The 26,950-nt window shown below is 39.3% G+C and overlaps 1 protein-coding gene across 10 annotated transcripts in view; it reads right to left on the minus strand.

Moving 5' to 3' along the window:
• The window catches only part of FGD4 (FYVE, RhoGEF and PH domain containing 4), a 114,065-nt gene that overhangs the window by 17,116 nt on the left and 69,999 nt on the right, over positions 1-26,950 (minus strand). For all 10 annotated transcript variants that reach the window (XM_048058671.2, XM_066998340.1, XM_013173061.3 and 7 more), the window contains 4 exons: positions 19,574-19,754; positions 16,451-16,937; positions 6,779-6,868; positions 4,887-5,032 (listed from right to left, as the gene is read on the minus strand). In XM_048058671.2, the coding sequence (XP_047914628.1) occupies positions 4,887-5,032; positions 6,779-6,868; positions 16,451-16,937; positions 19,574-19,754 (904 nt within the window). The remainder of the gene's footprint in view (positions 1-4,886; positions 5,033-6,778; positions 6,869-16,450; positions 16,938-19,573; positions 19,755-26,950) is intronic.

Raw genomic sequence — 26,950 nt, forward strand, 5'->3', positions numbered from 1 at the left:
CCAAATACTGGCAGGACTGGCCCAGCTGCAGCTGTGCCTAGGGGAGCAGAAGACACAACCTGTGCAAAACCTGGCAGAGCTACCACTGGACCTTGTAACCAGAGAAGGGGACAAGATGGGGTGAGAAGCTAGTCTCTGAAATCACTGAGGCTCTCCAGCCTTTATTCAGGTATTTGCTCCACCAGTCTCTATATTCAAGCACACTTTCAAATGCAAGCTAGCGATTCAAAACAAATAGCCACCAAATTCACTGAATTCTATTTCTCTAGGTTGTCATTTTAACACAATGTAGCAGAATATTTTTAAGCTGAAAATAAAATGCAAATCATGTCAATTCTAACAGCACTGAAATAAATGTGAATTCATTTCTAAATGTCACCTGGAAAAGAAAAAAAGCACAACAGACTTTAAGGTTTTTCTGCTAAAGTTCACAGGTAAGTGATGATGAAAGTGATGATGAGATTTTGCCATTAAAAGCTTAAAGCAGAAAAGACTGTGGCAATCCTTTGTATCTACGCCAATTTGTATTAAAAAATGAATACTTCTTCATGTTTCATAACTATTACTAGAAAGACATTACAAGAAAATATCAAAACTTTTAATAGTGGGAACCATTTGCTATGCCTGCTCCTTCGATACCTATGACTGCTCATTTACACAGAGCACTGCATTGTCAGTGACTATGAAGATTCAAAACTTTCACTACTTTTCACTTTTACTTTTTTCTTCTATGTCCAAAGATTCAGGCCGTGAAAACAAATTATTTATTTCAGGTAAGTTAGACAAGGTCCACATAGCACGAAGAGCTATTGAAAGACAGGGACTCAGAGAAAGCAGAACCTTCTTAGAACGGCATCTTCCCATGATCAGCTTTTAAGTATAGATATCTTCTTCTTCACATATTTAAACGCGACACACCATAAGCAAAAACAGGAAAGTATACTAAATGACATCAGGTCTAGGGCTGTTACTGTTCTTGTGGATAGACAGATTGGAAAAAGAGAACTATTACCATAGACCCAAATCAGCAGTGCATTGTTATCAGGAAACAAAGAGGGCACTGTTATATAGCTCAAGAAATAGGACTTAGCATTGTTCTGTAGGTACAGAAACACTTCCTATTTTGGTGTTATCAGACCACAACGGTATTCACCTAAGCCTTCTAAAAAACTGGAGCATGAAATAGCTGACTTGCTAATCGTGATTTGTATTTAAAACTGTTACGATTGAAAGGAAGCCAAGCAAAAGTCTGTAAAAATTAACACAGACAAGGTGATTACAGAACAACTGCTTGGTCTCTTTTCTGATATACAAGCTAACAGGCATCCAACAAAATTGAAAGTTGAAGTTTCAAAGCAAAATCACACAAATAGGTCAGCTCTGAAATTGCCCAAGAATGCTAGTCTAAAATTTTGTGTTGAAAGAGTGAAATAATTTGTCCACAAAAGAACAAAACAAACAAACGACAACAAAAAAACCACAGAAGATATCACACCATGTTCTTATATGCTTCCCCAGCTATCTGCTATTGGTCATCCTTGGGTACAAAAAGACAGATTTAGATTGGTATTTTGACTTGAAATTGCTGGTATGCTCTGTTTCGTTTTTTTCATGGGAACTATATTGCACTATTTTCAAGCCATATGTTGTAAAAGAGATAGTCAACTCCAGCTGTTGCTCAGCTCCTTCAAAATGCCATTACCAGACAACTTCATTTCCACCAGATAAGTTTAGGTACACACTGCCTTTTCTTCCAAAACAGAATCTGGTTCTGCTCTGCTTTCCCGGTTTCAAAAACTATGTATTTTTACTTCAAGTATTCGAAACCAACCACAACTTAGGGAAAGTGTCTTTTTTTTTTTGTGGGAATTTTTAGAAGTGCATACAAGTACCAATATTTCAGTATTTTCTATCAAGAGACTGCTGAGGAAAGCAAACTGTATTTGGCAGAGTCTGTTGTGGCAGACAAATTCAGAACCTGGTGATGGGCAGAGAAAACTATGCCTGATATTACTCCCAGCAATGATCAGAGATCATTGCCTTCAGCTGCACCCATTCTTCTTCTAACTCCTTCCCAAAGCATAATTTTTAAAGGACATTTAAACAAGCTGCCTCACATACAGCACAGAGGTTGTTTCCAAGCAGTTGCTTGCAATGCAACTTAGTAGTTTTGCACCAATATTCATAGCTCATCTGCAAAAAGAACTTTTAAACCTCAGAAGCTATGTAACTATACACACGTCATTCGTGTGCAATGTAGCATTTTGCAAATACATAAGGTAGTGCAACCCATCTCCTGTGTTCTATGTGTCTACAGCAAGATCTTCAGAGTTCATCACAAATTTCATTTCAAATATACACAGCACTGACATAATGTAGTGCGTGCTGCTTTTTAAGCACCATTATAATAAGTTAAACTCAACTTTTCATATGTATACACTCTATTTTAATCTATGGGTTATTTCCTATCAGATTTTTCAATTGATCAGAAGACGACAAATTTAACCTTATGAGGTTATTCTGCAAGAAATATATGATTAAGGTTTAAACTCTGTCGTATTTCATGATGCTCAGGTTCTATTTACTTTCTTGCATAACAGATTGTACAGGACTACCACAATTTGTGCACAGTAAACATTCTATTTTAAAGAATTATCATTTTAAAGAGGAATTATCTTACAGAGTCAGAAGACACAGACCTTGTTATCTAGATCAACCTTTGTGTGGTCAGAGATTTTTTCACATCATAAGAAGGTACTATTTCTTAATTTTTGTGTGATTTTTTTGACAATTAAGGTCTTATATGAATATGTAACTGGAAAGGATATCTGGATAAACAGTAGAATAAACTCTAGATAACATGCAATACAGGAGCCAAAAAGGTGCTGAGGTAAAAAAAAAAGAAAAAAAAGAATGAAACAATGGGTCAAAACAATATAATTTTATTTTTTTTTTAATGAGGTGTCCCCTTTTCCCAAAAAGGGTAGGGGAGCAGCAATAAATTGGAATTTATTTATTTTTTGGTCAGTTTAATAAGACAGACCAGAAATAGACATGTATTTGAGCATCTCCATAGCATCTCCAGAATCCCATACATCAAGACAGGACAAAGATACCGCACAATAGTACATAGGATCATTTAGGCTGGAAAAGACCTCCATCAACTCCAACTACTAACCTAGCACTGCAAAGTCTGTCTACCTCTAAACCATGTCCCTAAGCGCCACATCCATGTGTCTTTTAAATACCTCCAGGGATGGTGATGCAACCACTTCCCTGGGCAGCCTGTTCCAACGCTTCACAACCCTTTCAGTGAAGACATTTTTCATAATATCCAACCCAACTTCCCCTTGTGCAATTTGAGGCCATTTCCTCTTGTCCTATTGCTTGTTGCTTGGGAGAAGAGACCAGCTTCCACCTTGCTACAACCTCCTTTGAGGTAGTTTTAGAGAGTGGAAAATTTCTCTGAGCCTCCTTGTCTCTGGGCTTTTTCCCTCAGCTGTTCCTCATAAGACTTGTTCTCTAGACCCTTCGCCAGCTTCGTAGCCCTTCTCTGGACATGCTCCAGGGCCTTGACGTCTTTCTTGTAGTGAGGGGCCCAAAACTGAACACAGAGCTGAGTACTCACCCAAAACTCACCAGAGCTGAGTACTGAGGGAAAAACACTTCCTCAGTCCTGCTGGCCCCACTATTTCTGATACGTGCCAGGATACCATTGGCCTTCTTTGCCACCTGAGCACACTGCCGGCTCATATTCAGCTGGCTACTGATCAAAACCCCCACATCCTTTTCCACCAGGCAGTCTTCCAGCAACTTTTCCCCCCAGCCTACTGTGTTTAATGGGGTTGTTGTGCCCCAGGTGCAGGACTCAGCACTTAGCCATGTTGAACCCCATACAGTTTGCCTCGGCCCATCGGTCCAGCCTATCCATATCACCCTGCAGAGCCCTCCTACCCTCATGCAGATCAACACTTGAGCCTAGTTTGGTGTCATCTGCAAACTTACTGAGGGTGCACTTGATCCCCTTGTACAAATCATTAATAAAAATATTGAAGAGAACTGGCCCCAGTATTGAGTCCTGGGGGACACCACTAGTGACCAGCTGCCAAATGGATTTAACTCCATTCACCACAACTCTTTGGGCCTAGCCACCCAGCCAGTTTTTTACACAGTGAAGCATATGCCCGTTCAAGCTATGAGCAGGCAAAGGTTACTGTTCTGGAGACCAATGATAAAATGCAAGGGAACAGGACAAAGCTGCAACAGGGGATGTTCATACTGGACGTAAGGAAAATTTTCTTTACCATGAGGGCTGTCAAACACTCTAACAGGCTTCCAAGAGAGGTGGTTGATGCCCTGTGCCTGTCAGTGTTCTAGAGGCATTTGGATAATGCCCTCATTAATATACTTTAACTTTTCGTTAGCCCGGAATTGATCAGGCTATTGGACTAGATGATCTTCGAAGGTCCCTTCCAACTGAACAATTCTATTTTCATTACTGTGCTACAAAGGCAGCACAAAACATATATATGTTATATATCTCAATTTTATTGTATGTGCATATTTATCTCAATTTTGTATTATGTGCAATGAATTAGTCAGGTAGCACATAATTTTAGTGTGAACCTCTAATTCAGCAAAGCATTTAATCATGAGCAATCTCACTAGCTTCAGTGAGATAGATGTCCTTTAGTTTGAACAAGGGATGCGAATCCTCTGCTGAGTCAGTTCCTCATGAAGAGTGTGGAAGAGCAGATGTTCTCCTACCCACAGTGCTTCCTGGGACTGGAGCACTTAATTATGAACGCACCTTCCCTACTTCAAGCCTGTAACAGTTCCTAGAGATGCTATTTTAGCAGATTATTAACCAGTGAATCACCTCTTACCATTCTTGCATTCTTTTCTCAAGTTCTGGAAGTAAGAATTTACTGTGGAATGCATTTATTGATGATATATTAGAAAATATTTTGTTAATCACTTCAGCTGGAAAGGAACCTCTGTTGGCTTCTTCAAGGAGTCTGGAGTAAAATACCTGCAATATAGAAGAACCCAAAACCTATTAGCCTTTTATCACTGGATGAAGACTCATCCACCTCCTCCTACACCAACGAGGGCAAGAATAATATTTCAGTAACATAGGCAGGTAATTACAAAAATAATTTATTATCTTTCATTATCTAAAAATTATTTATTATCTTTCCCTCATCAAAAGTTAAAAGCTACTCTTCCCCTTACACCCCATTTTTTTTTCTTTTGAGACAGAAAAAGAGCTGCAGGCTGAACAGACATAAGGAAAGCCAAACCAAAGTAGAACCACTCTGGTCTGAGTGCAAGCATTCTGAGCATTTTAAGAGTTAGATCTTAGCTTTCCCAGTCCTCCAGTTGTGTTGTTCACTCTCATTTTCTCTCCAGTGAGCATGATGGCTGATTACCATTAGCTCAACCACCTGTATGCCCCATCCCTGGAGGTGCTCAAGACCAGGTTAGATGAGGCCCTGAGAAACCTGATCTAGTGAGTGGCAACCCTGCCTATTGCAGGGGGGTTGGAACGAGATGATCTTTAAGGTCTCTTCCAACCCAAAGCCATTCTATGATTATATGTATGCTGTAGCCGCTTATACTTTTTAAAATTGACGTTGACTGGAAGACTGAATATTCCCCAAATAACATTTAAAGTGCAAAATGGTCCCAGTTCTGATTGGGCTATTTAATACTACAGTAGTCTCTTAAAAATAATAATAATAAAAATCTCCCCATCAGTGGTCTATATCTGATTAGACATAGCTACAACCTGACTAGAGACATGCAGCTGTTAATATGCACACCACATGAACCAGTGTTTACAGGAATGTATGGTCCATGTCTCTCTCCCACAGGTGAACAGGAGCAGACTGCATCTCCCTAGAAAGGGCTTCAGAAGCTTAGGTATGGGTTTTGGGGGAAATAAAGAGTCTGAAGACAGAAATTTTGATAATCCCAGCTGAGACAGATAAACTGTCTTAAAAGAAACACAAAAAAGCCATACGCTTTCACTTACTATTTAAAATAGACTTACTTTGCTCCATCTCTGATAGGACAATTAGAGAATTTTGAGAAATTTCTTTTGGAAACTATAAAGGTTACTTACTTTTTAACCCTATTTAGAAGCATAACAACCCTTCCCAGACTTCCGCATTAAGAAACATCAGTTTGATTCTACAGAGCACAAGAACTCAACCCTTCCCTTGCAGAGAGGAATTTTTGTTCACTTTAACAGAGTTTGGTCTAAATGTTTAATAGAAAAGTAGGGCATATACAGTTTACAATGGGCATCTTCCTAGGTTCTTCAGCACTGAAGAGAAATGCTGTTCATACAGCTCAAACCTGAAAGATTTACTAATTTGCTCGTGGGCAGGCAATATCAGTATTATAAAATGATACTCTTTCTTGTCCAACAGCAACCAAGAAATGAGTGAGGACAACATTATTCATCCCCTTTGTTGGATTGGCTGCTAGTACAGATTTTGCACATCTACTGCTTATGTTGAAGTCTACATGCACACACAAGATACTGCATTAATAGCCACAAAATTCTAAAGCGTTTTTTAAAAACGCAGTGTTCTTAAATTAGAAAAAATGACAAAGTTATGCAGCAACCACAGATGACTGACTGGAAAGGTCAGCAAAATATAAAAAGCATACCATCTCCTTTACATAATACACACACACACACACACGCACACAGCCATTCAAGTGAATTAATGGCAAGAAAATAAAAACAATTTAAAGAGAAACATACCCGATCTAGGAGGTCAAGTCGGCTAACATAGGCTTTTTCTGTTTGCAGAAGTTCACTGGCAATTTTGTGACGTTTCTGTTCATCTGTCTCCTGAGGGAGAAGAGAAGAGCCCTTAGAATACCGAAGGAAACATAACAATGCTTTAAAAAAATTATTCAAAAGCATATGTGATTACCTATGATTACCTCAGAGTCCAAAAAGTATCTGAAAACCAAGTTTCACATTTTGTAATAATCACCCTATTTTGGAAAATACAAGCTTTCTACCAGTTCAACCAACAAATATAAAAGTCAGAGGAGGATTAAAAAAAATAATAACCAAACATCTCCACAGCGAAAGTCAAAGCCTAAACTATTTAGTATTTCTCAGTTTGCACAGGGATCTTTGCCAAAGCCCAAACTCCCTACTGAACAGCTCACATCCTGGTAATCAAGTACCACCAACCTTTCAGCACTGGAAGAACTCATTTGCAGAGTAAAACGTAACAGATGGAATTAGTTGGTGTTCTCCCCCGCCCCCATTTGGAAAGTTATTTGAACTGACTGTTCTTTGCATACTAGAACTGTTGAAAAATACCATGCAAAATGTTTTATGTTCATCGATACACTCATTGCTGATGCATTGCTGGCTGCAATTAGAGTGCTACCTCATTAGCTCTTTACACAAGCCATTTTTACTTCTCAAGGAAAGTTTTCACTTTAAAGTTTTTCATTCCACAAAACATATTTTTGATTCTTCTGCTAAATATAACCTAAAATGTTTGTTCAAATTTCAATATTAAATTTAGTATGCTAGAATATAAAATTCTGAGTTGTTTCAAAATAATGAAAGTGCACCCTTCTAAAATACTAAAATGTTAGGGAAATGCCTCATGCTCACAAGTGTCAAATTCAACAAAATGACTCTTCCACTACAAGATTTTCTTCTAGATTTAGCAGTCATGTTGAAAAGTGTTTGTGTTTAATGACATCTGAATCTATCTGAATCTGACTATGTAAGTGGCAGTGTTAGTCCAAATAGAGCTTATAGGACAGTGGGAATTTTCTAGACAAATTGTAGAAATACTTAAAAATAAGTAAATAAGTAGAGAGATCTTGAAACAGTTATTTCTGATTTCAAACTGCATACTGCTTTCTGCAAGATAAACATTTGCAAGTACATTTATTTATAAAGATTGTTCGCAGAATAGTGAGTAATGAAGTACAGAGCTTTCATGTAAAGGACAACAGTCATTTTTTTCACCTTTCAGTATTCAGCAAGTATTCCAGATCTGAACTCATTTCAACTCTGATCTTCAGAGTTAACAGCCACACTGCTACATAGCAAGTTCCCTCCCTAAATACAGGCTTTCAATAGTGACTTCAAAGCTGTTCATTAAATGTTTCAATCCACATAGCAACCACAGTAACCTACAGAACAGCATTTTAAGTGCTGTCAAGAGACACTGCAGAGAGCTAAAGGATTTGCAGTTATAGCTCCAACATGCTGTTTAGTGCAGTCATTTGCAAGGAATTTTACACGTGGACTTGCTTGAGGCACAAAACCATGGAGGCTACTGGCTCCTCTGCATGTATGTATGTTTCAGGTTTTTGGTTTTTTGTTTGATTGATTGTTATTTTTTGCTAAAACCCACTATCTCCCTGAAGCACTGCTACAGAATCGATTTACAGTTCTCAGAAGATTATGTGAACTAATTAAGTGAGAGAAAAATCATGCACAGCAGACTCAAAAAATATACAAAATGAGCAATTCAGAAAAAGCATTCAATCCTCACCCCTGAGCCAGGACAAAACCCTTTTACCCCTCAGCTTTTCCATCCTTTCAGTACCTCCCTCACACATCGTCATAATTTTTGAACCTCGGTCTCCTTTCTACAGTCACTACCTGACTCAGGAATCTTCTGTGTGGGAAAACACACACCACGGATGAGTTCTCTTTTAATCACAGTGGCACATTCTTATTCTAGCATACAAACATTCACCTACAGGGTTAGATCAGTGCAAGAATAACAGAAAACTGTATTGCTATTTTTCTTTTATGGAAGTCTTCAGATGCCCACTGCAACATCTCAATATTTGTCCACATTTTAGAAAAACTCCTAACTGTGTTTTCTCCTGCTAGCTCCATCCCTCTCCCTTCTCATTCTCCCACTTCTGTGCCCTTCCAGCATCCTATCTAAAGAAAAACACCTGGTTTCAATGAGGTCAACTCCAGCTTCCTTCCTGTTGGAAACAACAGGTCACAGGCTATTTTGCTAGTAGTGGCATCCATCTCCTGTTGAGTTTTTTTTTGATGGAAATGACTGCCACTTGTCCTGAATGCAGGGGGTGAAACAAGTCCAGTTCCATAGTTCTCAAGTTTTACAATTGATAAAAAGACTCATCATTGTGCCAAGTAGAAGTAATGTGTGAAGCCTCTGCTGCACCTCTGCCCTCAGCTTGGGCACCCACCTGCTGTTTGGAGTGGATACAGCTATGGGCTCAGGGCAGGCAGAGCAGAAGAGGCACAGGGTCTGCAGCCCTGCATGGGGCTATTCCGAATAGCAAAGTAAGTCTTGCAACATTATTTGGAAATAAATACTGAAAAATACCTTATGACAGTTAGAATGACATAGCTGTTAGTTATTGGAGCTGTTCAAGAAATACCTTGTAGAGATAAATGGGGAAAAAAATATTCAAAGAAACTTAAAAAAAAATAAAGAAAAACATGATGTTAGTATTCAACTTCTGAGAACTTCAGTGTTGATGAATCTGATGAATATATCTAATCATTAACAGTGGAATGGAATTTTAAGTCTGTTTCAAGTTACAAGTCAAGGTTTATTTTCACAGCATATAACCATAAATGCACATATCTCTTTTCCCAAGCAAGATAATAAGACACAAGAAATGAAAGAACTGGACACACTTTTACTGGAAGTATTTTCTGTATCTCATAGGACTTCTTTATGCTTTTAGTAATTCAGCATTTACATTGGATTCTCTGCAGTTAACAAAACAGATTGAGATAAAAATTTACTACAAAGTATACCTGGAATACATACTCCACTCACTTCAAGCACAGCTCAATGATTTGGGGAGAACCTTTCAAACTTATGAGATGACCCTAAACAGAAGGCAACTCAAAATATAAAAACAACCAGGAATGGTTAGTGATATACAGAGAATATTCAACTAGAGGCTGAATTTCAACCGTTGATCAAAATATCAGAAGCATAAGGTAACACTAAGTTCCTGAGATCTACTGTAAAGCAGAATGCAACCATATCAAAAATACCAAAGCATTTTTTTTAAACACCTAATTTAAAAGAATGCATTACTCTTTTCCAAATGAAAGGATAAAGTTGATTAAAACTTTACTGTTCTAATGGTTGCAGATGAACTGAACTCTCAGTTCAATTTGTCCTCCAAAAACTAACCTTTGAAAATTGCAAATTAGACAGTTTTGTGACATATCTTTAAACTGACCTTTCTAATGACCTGAAACAGATATTTTCTGGTTGGATAAGTTATTAGCTAAAAGTATTTAAAAATTATTAATTTCAAGCAAACCATACTTTCCATTCTATCCAACCATCTGACAAAGTTCATGCAGGCAGGACTGCAAACCTGTATCTCTAGATAGGATTTTTAAATTACATATTTCACCTGGGCTTAGCTGCCTATTCTTTAGTACAAAGTTGCGCATCCATATAATTACTATGGATGCTTAAGACCTTAAAGTTGTGGATGCCCCATCCCTGGAAGTGTTCAAGGACAGACTGGATGAGGCTTTGAGCAACCTGGTCTAGTGGAAGGTGTCCCTGCCCATGGCAGGGGGCTTGGAACTAGATGATCTTTAAGGTCCCTTCCAACCCAAACCATTCTATGAAAGCAAATAATTTCTACCTAAATTGAACTCTCAAATTTAGATGAGGTACGAAAAATGCTGCTGAGGATATGAATTCTTTGCATCTTGTGCAAAACCTGCACAGATTGCACTAATTTAAAGATGACTTTATACCATCTCCCAAGTACCATCTCCTGTCAAGAAAACTATACCTACCAACACGATAGTGATGCAGTTTATGATTCACTCCTATCACAGCACAGCCCTTACCCCACAGGCTTTGCAATAATATATTGAGAAACACAGATATGGTGAGAGATGTAAAATATAAGCAAAACTCATTCAATCCACATTGTGTGATATTGATTGTTTGATTTAAATGCTGAGTTTGGTGTAAAGTAAGAGAGTGGGTTTTTCCTTTCCTAAAACCATCTGTGTCATGGCTGGTTCTTGATCTGAAGCTTTGTTCTGTGAGTATTGGGAAAATAAATGTAAATCTCCATGAGAATTTAAGATTTCATTTAATCTCTTGAGTTAGTTTCTGAAATCAAGTTAAACACTAAATTTTCCATGAGCTATTGAATATTACCACCACCTTCTGACAAATTAACTCTATGCAACAGTTTATTATGAAAGTGATCTGTGAGTTTCTTGCATAGTAACCAAGATAAGCAGCGAAGATCCTACTAACCCTAAAAAGGCAATTCTTCAAGAGGATTTACACATATTTATATTGGGTACTAAAGATATACAGCTTTGTTCATGATTTACTGCTGCTAAAGAAGAACATAAAATGTAGAACCAGGATTTTACTTTCTCTGTTACTCAAGAATTGCAACAGTTAAACGTTTCTTGGCAGAAAGTTAACATAGCACAAAAGTTTCACCCTATTTAAATCAATCCTTCACCTTACCTTTAGAAACACATGACCTCCACCAGGTTTTGCATCTGAAACACCAGAGCCCCCAGCATGGCCATTAAAAGGAGCTATCAAGTAAATACTTTAATAAAGATGTGCAATGGATTCTTCTCCATCTATGGCATGCATGCAGTCAATATCCCCATTCCCTACCAAATCTCACAACAAATACAGAAGCATTTGTCTTCTTGCCTGCAGTTAACTCCAGTAGCAGATTTCTCACAAGATGTTATTCAGGAAGCTAATTGATTGGGATGTTCTTGTACTATTCAGCCTCCGCATTTTAGAAAAAACAAATTTTATGACAGAAGGTGCTTCTGCTGCAAGGCAGGAAACTTAACTTTCAATCATCTTTTTCCTTGTGGTATTTGTGGTTTGTGACTTTCAGACTAATACAGTAAATAAGAGAAATAATACATACTGTGGTCTGCTCATTTGGGGAAAAAGTCTCAGATCACTGTCGAATTTAGTTAGTTTCACCTAAACTTTTCCAGAACCGGCAAGAATTTGACTTTAGTCAGACCTACAGTGATGAGGAGGTGGGGTAGAAAATGTAAAAGCACCATTACTTCTAAGTAAGCTTTCTCTTCCAGGTCTAAAAACCAGTTTCTGCTTCGGTTTTGTACCATTCCCTGGTTTAATTCACCCTTTCCAGCAGTGGACTAAAAGAATCATAGAATATCCCAAGTTGGAAGTGACCCATAAGGATCATCAAGTCCAATTCTTGGCCCCACACAGGACCACCAAAAAAATCAGACCATACGTCTGTTGTCCAAACGCTTCTTGAATCTTTTCCTAACATCCAGCCTGATCTTCCCCTGTCCCAGCTCCATGCCATTCCCTCGGGTCCTGTCGCTGTCCCCAGAGAGCAGAGCTCAGCGCCTGCCCCTCCGCACCCCTCGTGAGGGAGCTGCAGGCCGCCATGCGGCCTCCCCTCGGCCTGCTCTGCTCTGGGCTGAACAAACCATGGGGCCTCAGCTGCTCCTCATACATCTTGCCCTCCAGACCCCTCATCATCTTCGTAGTCCTCCTCTGGACACACACTAATAGTTTTATGTCCTTATAAACTGTGGTGTCTGGTACTGCAACTAGTACTCAAAGTGAGGCTGCACCAGCCTTCCCTGAATTGGGAAGTATGGCATACAGGAGACGAGAAACTTCATTCACATTGCTACCAAAATAAGTATCAGATGCATAATTTAAAATTTGTCTATGACTTGCATGCATCTACTCCTATTTGCTTTCACTCAATTTTACCTACACACATGCTTGCTTAATTAAAAAGAACAGAAAGGTGCTGTTACTCAGTGAAGTGCAACTTCAACTCAACTGCATCTCAGTTTTAAGATCTTTTACTGACAATAAGGGTGCTTAGTAAAATCTACAAACTGTCTAAATGCTCTTGTTTCTTTCCAATGCCTACTTGGACACAGTAAGAGCTTAGAGCTCTATCAGACCTCTCTTGTCCCTCAGCACCCTGCCCTCCTATACTCCAGATGGCATGGCAGCAGCCACTTCAAACTCAATTTCATTTCAATCTATAGATTGCATTACCCTAATCTAAATTAGTGTTTTATTTTGTAAAGTATGGCCCTCAGATCAATCTATGGTAGATATGCTTCTTAACATCATTAAAGAGGATGTTCTTGCACCACAAGCATACTGGTATCTCAGAAAGTGCTGTTATCATCCAATTCAGTTTTTATAGATCCAGTTCTCCACTGACGCTGTCTTAAGAGTTATCCTACATGGGCTTGTTCTGTGGTTGGTTTTGTTTTGTTTTTTACCCTTCTAACATCAACAAACAGTACATCTAGTAACAGCCTCGCACTTGGGCTCTTGGTCAATACAGGCCAGATAACTTTTGTTGGTCACCCAGCAGGTCAAAGACACTTTAATGAGATTGCTCCCAATCACATTTTCTCCAACCATTTGCTCAGTTCCTTCCTGGATATGACAACGTAAATGCTTCCCATCTCTGCCTTTTCCTGAAAAATCCTGCCAGCACCTTACTGCACAACTTGGATTCAAGCTTAGCATTGCCCACGGAGCATTCAGCACTTTATTGGCACAAAGAAGGGAAGCAGGCATTACCGATCATAAGACAGAAACATAATGAAAGGTGTGGCATGTTAAAGGCACCCCGAATCACTATCAGATTTATGTTTACATGAAAATTACTTTTAATCATTAGTAGCAAAAACAAATTGCCCAAACAAAACAACACAAAAAAAACAAACAAAAAAACCCCAACCTACATACTAGCACCTTCTTGGCATGACCCTGTAATACACGTAAATTTGTGTCCCATCTTTCCTAGATACAGAATTTATCCTCAGCAGGTACATACAGGATCCCTAGTTAACCTAATTCAAGGGCTTGGAGAGATGCTGCTGTTTTGTAAATGAAAACAGCAAAGTAGTTGTATAAGAAGTTCATGGAGCAGATCCTCCTGGAAGCTCTGTTAATGCACATGGAAAATGGACAGGTGACTGGTGACAGCCAGCATGGCTTCACTAAGAGCAAATTGTGCCTGATAAATTTGGTGGCCTTCTACAACAGGGGTACAGCATTAGGGGTTAATGGAAGAGCTACTGATATCATCCACCTCAAATTGTACAAAGCATTTGATGTTGTCCCATACAGCATTCTTGTCTCTAACATAGAGAGGTATGGATTTGACAAATGGACAACTCAGCGGGTAAGGACTTGTTTGGATGGTCACATTCAAAGAGTTGCTGTCAACGGCTCAACGTCCAGGTGGAGACCAGCAAGAAGTGGTGCCCCTCAGGGGTCTGTATTGGGACTGTATTATTAAACATATCTGTCAGCAACATGGATAGTGGGATTGAGTGCGCCCTCAGAAAGTTTGTGGATGACACCAAGCTGAGTGGTGTAGTTAACACCAAAGAAGGCAGGGATGCTGTCCAGAGGGATCTGGACAGGCTTGAGAGTTCAACAAGGCCAAGTGCAAGGTCCTCCACTTGGGTCAGGGCAACCCCAAACATGAATACTGGCTGGGGGATGGCTGCATTGAGAGCAGCCCTACACAGAAGGACTTGGGGGTAGTAGTGGCTGAAAACCTGAATATGAGATGGCAATGTGTGCTTGCAGCCCAGAAAGCCAATTGTTTCCTGGACTGCATTGAAAGAAGTGTGGCCAGCAGGTCAACAGAGGTGATTCACCCCATTTACTCTGCTGATCTGAGACCCCACCTGGAGTAGGGTGGGGCCTCCAGCATAGGAAAGACAGGGACCAGTTGGAGTGAGTCCAGAGGAGGGCCATGAGAATGATCTGGAGCACCACTCCTATGAAAACAGGCTGAGAGAGATGGGGTTGTTCAGCCTGGAGGAGAGAGGGCTCCAGAAGAACCTTATAGCAGCCTTCCAGTACTTAAAGGAGGCTTATAGAAGAGAGAGAGGGAGGGACGCTTTATCAGGAATTGTAGTGATAAGACAACAGGTAATGGTTTTAACCTAAAAGAGGGTAGGTTTAGATTAGATATTAGGAAGAAATTCTTTACTATGAGGTTGGTGAGGCACTGGAACAGGTTGCTCAGAGAAGCTGTGGCTGCCCTACCCCTGGAACTGTTCAAGGCCAGGTTGGATGGGGCTTTGGGCAACCTGGTCTGGTGGGAGGTGCCCCTGTCCATAGCAGGGGTTCAGAACTAGATAATCTTTAAGGTTCTTTCAAACCCAAATCATTCTATGATTCTCTGAAGACACTGATATGCAGTCCAAAGCTATGTAGTCCTGCATTTCCAGCTCCACAATCTCCCTGAATTTTTGTAGTTGGCTCATGCAGGTGTACACATGACAACTGGAGAACAGATTTAGCAGTGCTCAGCAACACACAACGGGATGTTCAGCTAGCCGCTCTCCCCTTTAGTTCTGTGGAGAAGAGCAGGGCTCAGAAGGTGCCAGCCCAGACCCTCTGCAGTGACTCACACAGAGCAAAGATTGACTGAAATTATTGATGATGTTCACTGGCCATGAATGCTTCTGTACAAGAAGGCAAACTGCATAATCAAACATTTAAAAGGGGAAATTTCACAAATTTTCTCAGCAATTAATTTTTCTAAGACAGATTTTCTTCCACCCACTTACTTTCCTTAATAATTTAAAACCTTCCTTATGAGGAAGCTCAAATTCATCATGTTCTATAGTTCTTGCTAACAAAGCATATATTTAGTATTCTCTGAATCTCTTTTCTATCTGGTAACTAGCAGACTGCCACTGCCTTTCCAGATTTGACAACTACATCTAAGTTAAGGATCCATTTGACAGTTTTTCCTGAAGCCCTGTTTTGCTTCAGTTTAATACGCATGAAATTTTATTTTGTATATGCCAGTAACTCCTTCCTCACAGTTAGTGCTAAACATGTACACACATTTCAGTTTCACTTTTTTTTTTTTCAAACCCTCCGATGCCTAACTTAGGGGGAGGAGGTGGGAAGAAGAGGGAATGTAAGAACAAAATTTTCCTTTCCCCTCCCACCCCTCCTTTTAACCTCTTTGAACACATTTGAAACGTTGGTATCCTTTTGGTGGCACAGCCTCTGCTCTAGCTTTGTGTCATTTTACAGGTTAACATAAAATTACCAACACCAAGAAAATTTTTCCAAATTGCAATTTTTTTTTGACAGATTGTTTCAGAAGCAATTGCCACTGGACAGTCAAACTTTCAGCTCTCTTTTTGTAGTTTAAGACATTTTGCTGATTACTTTTAAATAATTTTTTTTTTAAATAATGAGGAAACAGTAATAAATTTTAGATAATAAATTACAGTAATAAATTTTAGAGGAAAAATAACTAGAAGATTTTCAGCTTTCTGACCTGCCCTATGAAGCTTACTTTTATAAATAGAAGTCTAGAGAAAATACACAGAGCAGCAATATCGCAAGAAAGAAACAACTTCTCTCTTTACCTTTGTTTCTATAGGTTGATCTTGTTTGCTGATTTCCTCATTTGGTTCTTCCTCCATGTTAGTATTAATTTCTAGAGTTTCATTGTCAGACGGGAGCAGTGTATCACCGCTTGGAGTCCTGTAGCAGCTGTTAAGTATCTGTCCTTCACAGGAAGTTGTAGTTTCTAATGACTCTCTGGACGTACTTACTCTTTCGCCATTTATTAAGCTGCTGTTGATTGAATTATCTGGAACTGGGGTGGACACAGCAGAGCCATGGTCAGGTATCCTCCTGTCCTCACGTTCCATCTGGTCTTGTGCTAGTACACCATTGGCTGTGTGTGTCTGTGCAACCTGAGTTTTGTTGGTATTACTGTTTCCCTGTTTTTGTAGCAGTTGTTGGGAGGGGAATTTTGGCTGAGGTGATGGTGTTGATCCATATCTTCCTTGAGATTTAGAGATGTTGAGAACAGAGGAATCTTTCTTCAAATCACTAGGACTGAATGGGCTATGACACCAGACAAGCAAAACACAGATGAGAGAAAAGTTAAACATGGCATTATAAAAGAAAAAAATAACTAAACAACTATTAAGGGAAATAGGACAGTTAGACCATATAAACAGTTCCTCCAAATCATTTCTTCCTATATTAATATTAGGAAGTTCACACCACCAAGACTTGAATAGCATTTTTCCATTAAAGCATAACATGCATTTCTTAGTGAAAACCTGGAGTCTATATTGATTGACTACATCCTCATCTCTCTATGTATGTTTACTCCTTATTTATAGGACAGTTTATACAAATACTATAAGTATATTATGAACTTCTATACAAGTAGCTTGAAAAATATCTTACACTAGCTTCATTTTCTTCCATCATATAACAAAAGAACTAAATCATTTCTCATTGTTGTGCAGAAATTATTCTTTCTTTTTAAAAAAAAAAAAGCACTCCCAAAATGCTGAGAAACTTAGCTATAATTCATTGACATTTTTCCATTGCATGCATACAGTAAAGTGGCTTAATTAACTTTCTCCCATGCCTATATGTTTATGAACTGTACAGACTAACGAAAACATGTTATCATACTCGACGATCAGTTTGTCATTCATGAACATGCTACCTAGCCATTTGAAGACCAATAATTACAAGTGAAGTTGACCTTCATGGAAGACACATTCTCTGAGCTGAGCACGTTTTCAAAATGTGCACTCCTTCCCCAGCCACAGCAGGGCATTCCAGAATTAGGCATGCTAATTAGGAAAGTTTCTCATCAGCAGAGATCAGAGATTTGAAGAGAGTTTATCACTGGAGAGGTATTATTGGGTGTACACTAATTTCATTAGGAATAACGTTAGCCAAAAATCTACTCAACTTCTCCCCAAAACAAAATGCCTGTAAAGTCTACAAAAAAAAAAAGTTTCCAGTGCTTTCTTCACAGATTCCTTTATTTGCATAATATTGAAAGAATTTCTGTACAATCCAGCAGGCATGGCTAGCAAAAACAAACATACAGCTCATTGGCATGAGGGCACATTGAACTGAAGAAGTTCTCTTTCAGGAAAAAGAAAAAAAAAAAAAGCTGATAACACAGAAGGCAGTATTTCTAAGGACAGAGAAATTCCAAAAGGCAGCTCAATTCCTTCGGGGATGCATTTTGATGCCTTTACATCTGCCTTTATTGCAAAAAGTCAGAATTCTATGGAAAGTCTTTTATATGCCTCTTATTCTCCACCTCCACAGATGCAATGAAAATGTAACTGCTCAGACTTACTGATGAGTTCAAAACCAAACAAAAACAATAAAGCATGTTCTATTGTAAGTATTTTATTCTAGAACTTTTTGATAGCTCACAGCCACTAGGAAGAACAATCAAAGAGGTAAAACTGTTTTTCTAGTGACACTGTGTTGTTAAAAAGACTTGGATAATTCTCTGAAGGAAGACTGGGAAACAAAGTGATAACAGGACTGGAGACCTGAACTAGTCATAAAATTCACAGGACCTCTAGTGCTGCACTAGTTTCTTTTTCCCACCTTTTGGCAGTTGTCATGACAGCAGCACAATTAAGCCTGTGGCTAATGATGGAAGTTTCTTGCAGACAAAGCTCTAAAATGTTTTCTATTCCACTAAACAAACCTCCTTTTGCATAGCTTAGCTGCTTCTGCATAAAGGATTAAATTTCCCCCATCTTGAGGAGGCATTCTTTCAATGAAAATTTTAATACTCTGGCTCCTTACAACATGACCTGTTGTACATCATGCATTCAGCCCTCTAGGGGCCACTCCTTCAAAACATCAATATCCTGAGGAAACAGAAGAAAGTAATATCCCAAACTTGTAACACTCCACTGTCACTGGACCGTTTCCTGAACTGTTTCCCTGTCATGGGATTTCTGGAAAGTCACTTTCTTTGTACAGAGTAAATATATTTGGAACTCCTGTTTCAGAGTTTATAATGTTTGTCATATACATCCAATTAAAAGACACACAAATAGAACTATTCCATGAATGTAGAGCTCACTCTAGCTCTTGGTTTTCAAAGTTCCAAGTGTTTCCTGTGAAATACAGTATAAAAACTAAGGAACATCAAGATATTCCACTAAAATCACCAAGTACTACAAAGCAGTTTAGTGGATGCATGCCATATCAATACAAGTAACTCATATAGCATGCATCCACTAAAATGTTTGCTCTCCACATAAATGATCTGAAGAGGTTAAGTCAGTATAAAAGGAAAACCAGGATTTGCAGTTTTTCTGTTTGTTTATAAAAGTGATTTTTTTTTCCTGTGAGAACAAGATAATTTAGGATTTGCTCCAAAGTTTCATTCTTAAATCAGCACTTATTTCAAATCATTGTATTTTTCAGGATGTTTTTTAAAATGTTGAAAGGGGTGTGTGTGTGTGTTTGTCTTCTCACTTTAAAGAAAAATTAAGACTAGGGCCTCATGAAGAAGCACAGCCCTGTACAGACCACATATACAATTGGCTCGCACCATTTCAAAGCATGCAGTTTTGCCATCAGCTCCTCTGGCAGGGATAGTTTTGAGCACCACCATACCATCAACATTATTTACACGTTACTTGAATGTTAAGCCACACATGACAGAACTACAAAGGAATTAAAATTATACCACATACCTGCCTCCTTCAAAACGATGGATGAGATCTGACACTTTACTGGACTTTTCCTTTGTGACGCTAGGAACAGGGGTAGGTGTATCTTCCTCCATTCTTGGCTTCTGACTTGATAAAGCTTTATGCCTAGGGGTTTGGTATGTAACAGGTGATACCTTCTGCAGATGAATTGGCTTTGGAGGCACTGCAAACAACAGTAACAGTGATCAATCACTCAGGAGTTGTTTCTTTGAATTTCCAGAACACATAAGAGATTTTTTGCATAAGAACTTATCACAGTAATTAAGAAGAGAGTCTTTTTGATTTACTTAACCTTCAAGCTGTTTTATGAATACAGGAACTTCATACACTTATGTGCTGTGTGGTATCAGACATCTTGTTACATTTTGGCCAGGCCCAGAGTGGTGGCGCATGGACTTAAATCCAGCTGACAAAAATCATGAGTGGCGTTCCCACAGGGTCAGTGTTGGGGCCCATCCTCTTTAATATCTTTATTGATGATTTGGATGAGGGAATTGAGTGCACCTTCAGTAAGTTTGCAGATGACACCAAGCTGGGGGGAAGTGTCGATCTGCCAGAGGGTAGGAAGGCCCTGCAGAGGGACCTGGACAGGTTGGATCAATGGGCAGAGGCCAATGGGATGAGGTTCAACATGGCTAAGTGCCGGGTTCTGCTCTTTGGCCACAACAACCTCATGCAATGGCTTGCAAAGGCTTGTGGCAGAGTGGCTTGAAAGCTGTGCAGAAGAAAGGGATCTGGGGGGGAGGGGGAGGTCAACGTTTGCCTGAACATGAGCCAGCAGTGTGCCCAGGTGACCAAGAAGGCCAACAGCATCCTGGCTTGTATCAGGAACATAGTAGCCAGCAGGACCAGGGAAGTCATTGTCCCTCTGTACTCTGCTCTGGTGAGGCCACACCTCGAGTACTGTGTTCAGCTTTGGGCCCCTCACTACAGGAAGGACCTTGAGACTCTGAAACGTGTCTAGAGAAGGGCTACAAAGCCGGTGAAGGGCCTGAGACACAAGTCCTGTGAGAAGCGGCTGAGGGAACTGGGGTTGTGCAGTCTGGAGAAGAGGAGGCCCAGGGGAGACCTTATTGCTCTCTGCAACTACCTGAAAGGAAGTTGTGGGGAGCTGGGGGTCAGCCTCTTCTTGAAGATAACTGGTGATAGGACTAGAGGGAAGGGCCTCAAGTTGTGCCTGGGGGAGGTTAAGGTTGGAAATGAGGAGACATTTCTTCTCAGAAAGAGTAGTCAGGTGTTGGAGCGGGTTGCCCAGGGAGGTGGTGGAGTCACTGGCCCTGGGGGTGTTCAAGGAAAGGCTGGACGTGGTGCTTGGGGACGTGGTTTAGTGGGTGATAGCAGTGGTTGGGGGACAGTTGGACCAGACGATCTTGGAGGTTTTTTCCAACCTTAATGATTCTATGATCTCTTGGGTGGAAGCCAAACTACACGCTACTTGCCAAGCTAAAAAGCTGCCCCCCCCCCCCCCCCTTTTTTCCTTCTCTTTTTTGGTGTTCTGCATTAAGCACATATGCTGCCTCCATAAATATAGATTTTATCCTGAAAAGGAATTAATCATAGGATCTAGGCATGTTGTGGGACTTAGGAGTCTTTTCCCAAGAGAGATTTAAACTGCTGCCCCTAACCGTCGATGCTCTCATTCTTTACCTTCTCCCTCATTACTTCAAAGATAATTGTCAGTGGAAAAGATATTCGTCTTCAGCTTCAAGCTTTCTTGAGTTAGTGAACCTTTGTCTATTTATACTGCTGAAAATCCAGTTCCCCAAAAATATTTTTCATTTTTCTAATTTTTTCCCACATCCCTACCATAAGCTCTTATTAGATAGTTAACGATCAGCCAGTGTTTAATATGGCAGTGACTAGAAGACAAGTCACCGCCTGTGGCAGCAGACGCTCCTTGGGCTCGACTGCTACGCTGAAGGCACTGCATGAAGGTGTACCACAAAGCCTGACCCTCCAGCGGGTACCTGGGACTTGCCAGGGAGCATGCACAAGGGAAAGGAGGTAAGAATGTGCATCAGCAATCACACACAAGTTACACAACAGACCAATAAGCACTGCTACAGGGTGCACAATAGATGGATGGGAAAAAGCCATGTTTGTCACATCCCTGATTCTAGAACAGCTTCCTGATTCACCCTGAAAAAACTGTGCCATAGGAATTAGCTTAAATCCCACCAACCAACACTTGAAAGTGGTAGTGAATAAATTCTTAGAAATATACTATCACAGAATATGATAGATTTGAAGGGACACTTGATTTAGGATGACTTTCCACCTCCTACCTTAGGTTAAGTTTATAGGAGGTAACACTTATCTGTGCATCCGATAACTAAATTGTACTCGAGAGAGATTGCAGTGATAACTGCAGTCTGAAAAGTACCATGAGGGACACTGTGAAGAAACGAAAGTACCACAAAAAGCTTTAGACTTCAATCATATCAACTACAACTGGGGACAAATGAAATAGAGGAAGAAGAAAAGAAGTCCTTGTAGATCAGTTTATTTAATGTGTATGTGTGTACCTTTGGTTCTCTTAAGCTTTGTTCCTATTTGATAAAACAAGCAAAAAAGGAAGTTTGGGAAAGGATGCAGTGCAGCAAGGACAACTGAAAATACTGTAATTTTCAAATAATTACAACACAATCCTGAAACAAACAGAATATAAAATTGTGTAAGTGTTCGAGTATATGTGCTAACTGAAGCCTTTCTTGTGGGGCTGTGTACATTTGCTCACCCGCAGCTGCAGTGCTGTGGAACAGTTTCTCCTACGTTCCGTCTTCCCAGGGAGCTCTGAGAATGTGTGGCAGAATTAGGCCAACGAGCATCACATAACTGTCAAAGCACTGAATAGGTTACTGCGCTGACAAAGGCGATGGGACAGCTGAAAAATGCGAGACAAGTGGGCTGGGAAAAAGCAGGCCACATAATTGAGCGTGGGCATTGCCATTTCCCCAGGGTAGGAGACAAAAGGGAAAGAGGATGTTGGGTGGGTTTACTGACCAGCACTAGGCTTCTTTATAGAAAGACTTCTTGCAACTCATTGTGTAGAGCCCACAGTCCTGTGAATTTTCTTACTTAATGGACTTGTACATCAATTCTTTTGTACATCTCATAAGTTAATATCCTCACAAGGATATATTAAAGCTACTAAACTTGAGGGAATTAGTGTCTACTAATAAAGCAGAAAGAATTAGTTGGAAGCTATTTTTGTAGGGGTTCCCTTGGGACAAAAATCAAATTCTAGGACATTCTGTGAAGGGATTGCACATTTTCATAGCTATTATTAAGGGAAAAAAAGGAAAGAAAAATACCAACATAATATTTCAGTAGGGTAAGCTGGAGGAATCTCTGGTCAAACTGGACAAAACCAGTATATCAAAAATTCCTGTGACGTCTTCAGAGGAGAACCGCAAACCAAATAGACATACCAAATCCCCAGTGCAAGTTATTTTCTTCTTTATTTCTTATTACCATCTAACAGACAGCATTTCCCATAATCAGTTGCTGCTGTTGCTACTATTACTTTTAGAAATAGCACAGTGGGGAAAGGACAGTCACAAGATCAATGAAAAGAAAAGCACAATAGTATAAAAAGCACTGCAAACCTCCCTGTAAGGTCAACCTTATTAACAGGAATTACAGAAAACAAATTCCATTAATTCTTCCCTCAATGTACTTCTAAAGTGTTTTATTTTAATCAGATTATTTTTCAAAGTTCACAGAGCAAGGATCTTAAAGAAAAGAAATGAGAAAAGACTGGCCTATTTTAATATACTGCATAATACAGAGCTCTGTCAAATCTATAAATACTTTTGTCTCTACACTGTAGAATTTTGAGCTTATTAGGAGATATGAACAGAATATTCTGCCTGAAGAAAACCCCTTAGTATACTCAGGTAGCCGCTACTGCATTGTGCTAGCCAAAATATACAATCAGTGTTTAAATTGTAGTCCCTAGTTGTGCATTCAACTTGGCATATGCATAAGGAGATGGGAGGTAATTTGAGGCACCTACAAATGGCTCAATAGCTGCAACAACCTCTGCTGACAAGAAGGCATATTAGCAAAGTCTATCACTTCTCTTAGAACGCATGTTCATTCACCCTCTATGCACTTAAATTCTGCTGGTTAAAAATGCTGCCACGTTTTAATTCAATGAAAATATAAAAACAGTTCCTGTGATAAGCAACTACAGTTCTCCCAGCTGAGTCATCTTCATCGTCTTTTTGCGTGCTCCATCACCTTCATGAGGATCAAACGAGCACAGCTGGATAGATACTAAAGACTTACAGTAGCAAGAACAGTACAAAATAACCAGTAACCTAGACTCAGCAGAAGGAGGAAAAATGTCAGCTCCTCTTTAGGATGTACATTTCCACATTTTTATATCATGTCAGAACAAGTATCTTTCAAAAACATATTAAGAAATAAAACCAGTAACACTCAAGTGCGCTTTATTCATTTATCTCCTTTCTGAAGATTAGGTTTGGAAATGAGCATTTTGCTTGCTAAAAGAGACATTGCTACAGGTTTCGGTTTCTTAAGGCACCATACAGTTTGGAGAAGTCTAGCTGGCTCTCAGTTTCAGTCCAGTTCACCTTTAATTGTAGAAGTTTCCTTTGCCAGAAAAATACAGTATACATTGCACACCTTTAAGAGGTTTTTCAGCTTTTCTGGGCCCAGGCCACCAAATAGCTTCGAAACCATGGACTAATTTATAATTAGCAGAGAAAGGAGAGCAGGACTGATGTGACACAGTAAATGCACTTCAGCTGACCAAGTTTTGAATGTTTGTGTCCATACAGTTTCATAGTAGCACACACCAGGCCATCTTCTGGAGCAGCACGTCATCTCCAACCCTAACAAAGATGCCTCGTTGGAATCAGCAGGAGATTCACAAGTACTCCTAAGTGCTCATTAGAAAAATCTAAATGAGCAACTGATGCGCAGCCCTCAACTGACAAGATCCTTCATTGCTTTGAGGAAGCGTTGACACTTAACAGATTTTCCTTCCTACAATGATACTGGCTGCTAGAGACAACAGTTTTAGTGTCCAATACTTCATAACTGGGCATCATATAAAGCTCATAAAAGAGGTTCAAAAAGCATGGAATAGAAGAACCTAGAAAAAAAACGCATCAACTCGTTCATGTCACTCCACATGCAGTCTGCTATCGCTAGGTCCAGATTGCTGCCCAAGTATTTGTAGGTAAGCACAAATGTCAAGTTTTCTAACAATTTGCTTCATTTCTCGCACATTACGTTTGCCCCAGAACTCATTAGCGTATTTTGCTGTTTCCAGTGACTACCTCCAGTCTGGATTTACCCCTTTATCAGAGAATGCACCACTCTGATGCAAAGGCAAAGCACCGCGTTTCACAGCTGGTACACACTGTGACTGCTTTTCTCTGCAGTCGAGGCTTCCTCACTTAACACCCTAACTGGCCTTCACCTTCTGCTTTCATTCCAAATTTGCAGACTTTCGTGAATCAACTTCTACTTAGCACAGAACTCTGACATATGAACTGCTAAATTGTTAATGGAAGGAATTAATGGGGAACAAAAATTGCCTTTTTTTTTTTTATTATTTCCTACTATCAATGTATCAGACAGCTACTTTGTTTTCTCCTTGAAATGCCAGGAAAAAAAATAATTTGAAAGAATTTTATATTGGATTCTGTGCAGAAAAAGTGTTCACTTGCTCTAACTGCCCTAAGAAAGCTGTTTCCAAAAATTTAAACTACTGCTCAGTGGCCAAGTACAAAGCAAAGCACGTTCAGAGTCCATGGTTCATTTATTTCAAGCGCAAGATTTTGGACATTCTGCCTCTATATGAAAGTTAAGCTTATTAAAAATACCCATACCCCACTTATAATCCAACTTCAAAGTGTTCTTTCTCTCTCTCATTTTAATTGTATACATTTTTGTAGGTTAGATGAAGGTCATTTCACAGTTAATTCATCAGCAACCAAACACATTGGCATTTCGATTCAGGTCTGTGATCTTACTTCCTTTCATTACAAAAGGACATTTAGTATTTGCAAGACTAGAACAACAATTCGGAGAAACATTTCCTGCTACTATAAAACTAAAATGACTTCATACCTGTACGTTAATAGCTGCTCAAAAAAAACCAAAAAAAAACCAAAAAAACCTCAGTAACATTTAAACCAATAAACTAGATCAATTTAGTTTGCTTAAACAATTTGGTCTCTATTTTGTTTTGCTTCAATTGAATTTAAAAAAGCCAAAACAAAATACTCTGTAATTTTGATATGCAGCACACATTTAATAGGAACAGAGAAAGACATAGGCCCATGGATAGAGCATGCACAAAATACTATTTATGACAGTATTATTGTATAGAATCTCCACAGCTGCATTTCTTAGACTACAGCATTACTCCTGGCTATGCCACTTTTGGAGCAAGCAATTTTGGCATAAACAAAGAAGTCATGGCTACAAAAGAGCAACAAAAGCTGTGTAATGACTTGAATGAATGAGGTTCAATAATATCCAATGCCTAATTTATCTAACAGCTGAAATTTATACTAAGTGGGCTGTCTTTGTTTTTGAAAAGTTTAAATCTTTTTATTCATTGCCCATTTCTCTTCTAAAATATTTTTCTTGGGAAGAACATGTGGTCTCTTGCTAACTTAGCTCTGGAGAATGCTTTTCAGAGCCCTAGGAACTGGTGCAGAGAGACCACTCTGATAAGCAATGTTTACATATGACTGCCAGTATTGTTCACTAAACTAAAAATGTTTTATCAAAGGTTAAATAATAATAAACAACATTAAAAAAAAAACAGATTTATTTTGCTCTCATTCACCCTAAATAAACAAAGCTTTTCAAAAATGTCTTCCCCTCCTTAACTCTAAGATAAATTCAGGACTACTGCAAAATTCTTCAAGATGCATTTTCCCATGGACCAATACACAGATTTTTAAATCCACAACATGATGAGTCTACATGATTCTATTTTCTATTCATGGTTTAGATGTGATCTAGTTTTCTGTAAGTGACTCTAGCTTCTCTCATATCAGCACTGTGTCTTAGAATCCAATTCACTGAGCAAGATCGTGATATCAGTCTTCAAAATTCTTTTGAGATGAAGTTCCTACTGTACATCGCTACTAAAAGACATCAGTTCAGATTCTCTTTGAATTCGAGATTTCCAGAAAACAGGGACTCACAGGGACTGTGTTATGATCAACCTCAGCAGAATCATTAACATTACTGAGAAGACCACATAAAAAATGGTTAGAGGTTTAGATTTCAACACGTAGGTTTATCTTCTAAAATTGAAAACGCTATTTATGGACAGGAAGAAGAGCAATCTACTACTCTGCAGGA

This window comes from Anser cygnoides, chromosome 1 (genome assembly GCF_040182565.1).
Source record: "Anser cygnoides isolate HZ-2024a breed goose chromosome 1, Taihu_goose_T2T_genome, whole genome shotgun sequence".
Classification (NCBI taxonomy): Eukaryota; Metazoa; Chordata; class Aves; order Anseriformes; family Anatidae; genus Anser; species Anser cygnoides.